The 4,792-nt window shown below is 43.1% G+C and overlaps 1 protein-coding gene across 1 annotated transcript; it reads right to left on the bottom strand.

Annotated features, from left to right (window-relative positions):
• Positions 1-1,548: 1,548 nt before the first annotated feature.
• Positions 1,549-3,522, bottom strand: LOC117214135 (nuclear transcription factor Y subunit gamma-like). The gene has a single exon (XM_033459967.1). It carries the CDS (start codon positions 2,515-2,517, stop codon positions 1,564-1,566), a length of 954 nt encoding a protein of 317 aa, XP_033315858.1. The 5' UTR covers positions 2,518-3,522; the 3' UTR covers positions 1,549-1,563.
• Between the last annotated feature and the right edge of the window lie 1,270 nt (positions 3,523-4,792).

Below are 4,792 nucleotides of genomic sequence, written 5' to 3'. Positions count from 1 at the left end.
ACCGCCCTCGAGAGAAAGTGGTTAGTGGGAGGAAAGTTGCAGCGTACGTGAGAAAAACTAACTTTCCCTTGTCACACCGTGGTAGACAATAGTCTTTGGAAATTCTTCGGAAACAGACGTTTGTTTGGTTTGAAGGACCTTTACTAGGAAATCTATGAGATTTATGGAAGGTACTTGAGACTGTTGAGGGTACGCAGTGAGTATCCGAAGACATCTGGTTGCCATCTTGCCCGCGGTGTGTGGCCTCGGCTAGGTAGAGTGTTACGCGACGTAACACACAGTGATTTGGCCGACGATTTCGGCCAATCTGCATAACTTAACGCGCGTTTCCATTCGCTAGTAATTAGAGTCGGCGATGCTTACTTTGTCTCGGTCGGCAACGAAAAAGATAAAAAAGAAATCCGATTGACCAACGATAAGGGAACTTCCGAGCAGAAACCACAGATCCCATCTCGAGGAGTATGTATCGTCTTTAACGAGCCTTATTTTCGCTTTCGAGTTGCGTGTCACGGGAGACGAGCATATCTATATTCCCTTTGTAACTTGATCCGCACTGCACTGTGTGTATTCGATAATATTTTTCGCGAACGTGCGTGCTGAATTTGCTGGGAGAATTATTAGATAAAACGGAGAATATTGCAATTTCTACACAAAGGGCGTGTCACGATCTTTCAGCTTGGTCACAAATTAATATAGCGTAGTCTATATAAAAAAAATCTTACTAATAAAATTATTATACGATTTCCTGCGTGCACGACGCTCGAGGAATAAACGAAAGTGTAATTTTCATTTTCAAGGTTCGCGTCACGAAACATACGCATTTACGGATACATCTCACCACACAGTATCGTATTGTGATTGCAGACACGTGTTTGATCAGTAAAAACGGGACACGCGGTCGGTGAACGCTTGCACGTCAAGTACAGGATGTGAATTTTTGCGTTTCGTCCTCCAGGCCGCGTGAGAAGAAACACTAGACAGGCCTCTGATATATCGCACGGGATACGGGACACTGCGTTTGTTCCAGACGCACACAGATAGGCCACGCATGGACGAATGAGAACTTATATTCCGGCACAAGGATAATGATTGAGGATAGCGTCGCCAGATTATAGAAATTAATGGTAATCATCGTTCGACCGCGAATCCCGCGAATTCCCAGCTACCAGGAAAATGCTTATTTTTCTTTTCTTTATCAATACCTAAGTAAGTTTGAAAAGTTACATGTACAACAGCAACAATGTAAATATGGATGCTGTTGACATTTAGGAGGGAAAATGTCGATGACTATGAGAGTCCTCTTTCCATCATATGTATAGTTCGGATTAAAGGATATTTGTATCTCAACGTTTATTTGCACTTTTAGAAGTTTCTCTTTGTGTATTTTGTTTGACTTCCGGATTTTCAAAGATAACAGTATCTTAAGGATACAAACTTTAAACGTATATATTTTTCACACCTTGTTCGACCTTCGGGTTAAGTAAAGTACGGATTATGTACAAAGGTATTTAAAGCGTTATAAATCACAGATTTACCCAGCGTGGCATAAAACGAAAACTCAACTCACCAATGTCCTTGATACGAAGTCTTGACGAGTTTCACAGTGAAGAGGAACTGTATAGCGCACATGAGGAGACAGCAGAGGTTTAGGGAGAGGGCGAGTGCGCACAGCGCTAACGTCACCTCGTAGACAATCGTATACTCTTCCGGGCTGATCAGGCTACTCGGCGTCACCGTTAACGGTGAGATCTTCAGCAAGAAGATCAACGAGAGTAGCGCCAGTAACAACGACACTAGACACAATAAACCCAAACTGGTCAACGTCTCTTTCGCGCCAACCTCGTGGTCCTTGTGATTCCTTGACAGGGACGACGACCAGGAAGCGTTCAAGGGGTACGCCGTGGAACCGGGACCGGTTAACTGTCCCCCGGTAGTCGTACCCTGAAGAGCAGGTGCAGGCGAAGGTGTCGCCTGACTGGGTAATCTGGACAGTCTCGAGATATCAAAGCCTCCATTCGCTTTAGGTCTGCTGTCCTGGTGCAGCGGCGCCGGGGATATCACCCCCAATGTAGTCGACAGATTATTATTATTGTTATTGTTATTCCCACCGGCAACAGGACTGACGCTGTTCACAGAATGCTTCGACGTGGACAACGTGGACAGATTAAGAGCGTGCGAGTGATTCAATCGTTGAGAAAGATTGTTCACGCTCAACTGAGAATGATTCAAAGGGTGTCTGTGAGTGGAAGATGGCGTGGTGGCAGCCTGATGCACGTTGGCTCTTTGATGGACCACCGAGTCGTAAACGTCGACTCCCCGTCCTTGGCTGCCCCCTGTCGTTCCACGAACGTTGCTGTTTTGGTTGTAATGATGGTGTTGCTGTTGATCCTGTTGGTGACCAGAATGATGGTGGTGGTGGTGGCCGCCGTGCAACGAGCCCGAGCTCGCCTGGTAGTCATTGTGCTGGTGCCTGGAGCCCGCTGACGACGGTTGCCCCATCAGGATATGCTTCAGCATTACTCGACGCTGGAATGCCTGAGGAAGACTGCGCTTCTTCCTGCTCCTCTACATGGCGCTACGCGGGACTCGCTTCTGAGCACGTCTTTCTCGTTGGAGGTGTCTTCTTTCTTTTCTTTCCCAGTAGAATTTTTACACAATTCTTTCTCCCTTTTATCATTAAATTACCTGTAATTCTTAACGATCTTTAATCTTTGTCGCTTCTTCCCTATATATATATTTTTGTTTACTTTTCTCCGTAGCGAATTTTGTCTTTCTGACGCAGGATTAGGTTCCTGGACTTAGGGAGTTGCTACACGCCAGCTCCACCATGGCGACGGCATTCACTAGGCAGCCTAGATAGCCACCTTTCAGCTCACGCTTCGGGACACTTTTTTCGCTGAGATTCTCCGCGATGAGGCATGAAAGCAGAGACCACCGTCTGCGGAGGCATGATTATTCTATTGTTCCTTTTAACGAGTAATCGTTTTACTCGTGTCCTCTTACTAAACCGTAAGTACAAAAGACTATTATACTTAGATAGGTACTTGGTCTCAAGAACCAACTTATTTTGGTCTTTCGATTAAGTTCTTAATTAAATGCTCAATTAGATATTCATAAATATATCTTCATAATATTTCCCTCATCTATTTCTTTGACATTCTAGCAACCTCGTTAAGACGTCCGCCACTTCAACTTCTATCTACAAGTGGCAAAAACTGAAGCTGACCTTCTTCATGGAGAAACATGCCGGAAATGGCATCCGCACGTGTGAATAATTATACTCAGTGTCCAGGTAGTTCTTTCGATCATCCGATAGAAGTCGTTTCTGTTTTTCAGAGTTCGTTCACGCCTCCAGAATGTAAAAATATCCAAGGAAGTACCATTAGGAAGCAATGAAATTCAGAGCTTCTGTGGTTATTCCTTTTTCTGATTGTTTCTTTTCTTTGCCCAAAATGGATGATTTCTATATCAAATTGTTTATTCGTATTTTTTTTAATATTCCTTGAGATTTTCAATCAACTCGATTTCGAATTTCTTAGCACCCGATCTTCTGGTTGACGTCGTTAAGAAAGAGGAACGAGTGCACAGGAAGCATGGTCGGCGTGAGCATGATTAGATCCGGTCTGCCCGATGACCTTGCCAGTGATAATAGCGGTTCGTTAAGGTGGTTGCAGTCTTGGTTTGCTTCTGTTTCGATTTCCAGCGAACTCGTCAGCCGGCATGGCTTCCGAGATGCTCCCCCTGAAACAAGTCGAAGGGAAATAATTAATGGACTCTCTGTTCGATTGTACGTGGATGACAAGCTGACCGTAAAAAGAAATATACAAATACGATTAGAAAATATAATCCGAACCCCTTTCGGTTTGATCTGAAGGTTTCTTTTTCTACACGGAACCAAAGATTCTTATCTGGTTTATGGTGAGCTAAGGAACTCTTTGAAAACAGCATTTATAACTTTCGAAAAAGAGACAGGTATTTCTTGCGCGAACAATTGAATAATTAATTCGTTCTCTAAATATCCTTATTTGTTGTTCCTAAAATACATAATGATTGGAAGCTTCTTACGGGAAGCGCAATCAGCCGCTGATATCATTGAAGTCGAAACGCCATTAAAACCATATTACGATTCGCATGCGACATGCTCCATTCATGAAAACACAAAAGCAATAAACAAGTACAAATCAACGAAATAAATCCTCCGAGAACGAGACGTTACAGGAATTATACCATTGCGAGGATACAAAAGACTTGCTCATGAGCTACTTCCTTCAAGTAGTCGAGCGGTGTATTTTCCGGTCGTTAACTTCCATATAATGGGATATTAAAGAGTACGGACACAACGCTGCTATTTTTCAACTGTTCATTATCAAATTACGCAGCGGGAATCGTTGCAACGACAAAACTGTAACGACTCGTACCTGCGTATCTTCCATTTAGCTACGGTAAACGCTGACTTGTCTGCGTTTTTTTTCACTTCCTCGTTACGGAAACCAGGAAAAGTGATTCACAATACAGTTTCTAACTGTACTTCTCGCGATTCTTTCTTAGAAACAAGCAATTGCTTCTTTTCAATTTCCTAAACCTATAATAAAACAGTCCATTCCTTGAATAGAAATTAACTTTAAAACTTTAGGCGCATACATTGTACGTATCGTATGTGTGTATTTTGATTTGAAAAGAAACGCGGCAAACGCCTTTGAAAAGACGTTAGGTTTTCAACACTTTAACTAACTTAATTCCACCGAGTCGTAAATCTGCTGCATCTCCAACATCTGAATATCCATCTTTTACA

Source organism: Bombus bifarius, unplaced genomic scaffold (assembly GCF_011952205.1).
Source record: "Bombus bifarius isolate JDL3187 unplaced genomic scaffold, Bbif_JDL3187 scf7180000009171_frag, whole genome shotgun sequence".
Taxonomy (NCBI): domain Eukaryota; kingdom Metazoa; phylum Arthropoda; class Insecta; order Hymenoptera; family Apidae; genus Bombus; species Bombus bifarius.
This window is presented reverse-complemented; position numbering and strand designations above follow the sequence as displayed.

Excerpts from the sequence above, each read along its gene's own strand:
- LOC117214135 (XM_033459967.1), bottom strand. The coding sequence starts at position 2,517 with ATGCTGAAGCATATCCTGATGGGGCAACCGTCGTCAGCGGGCTCCAGG.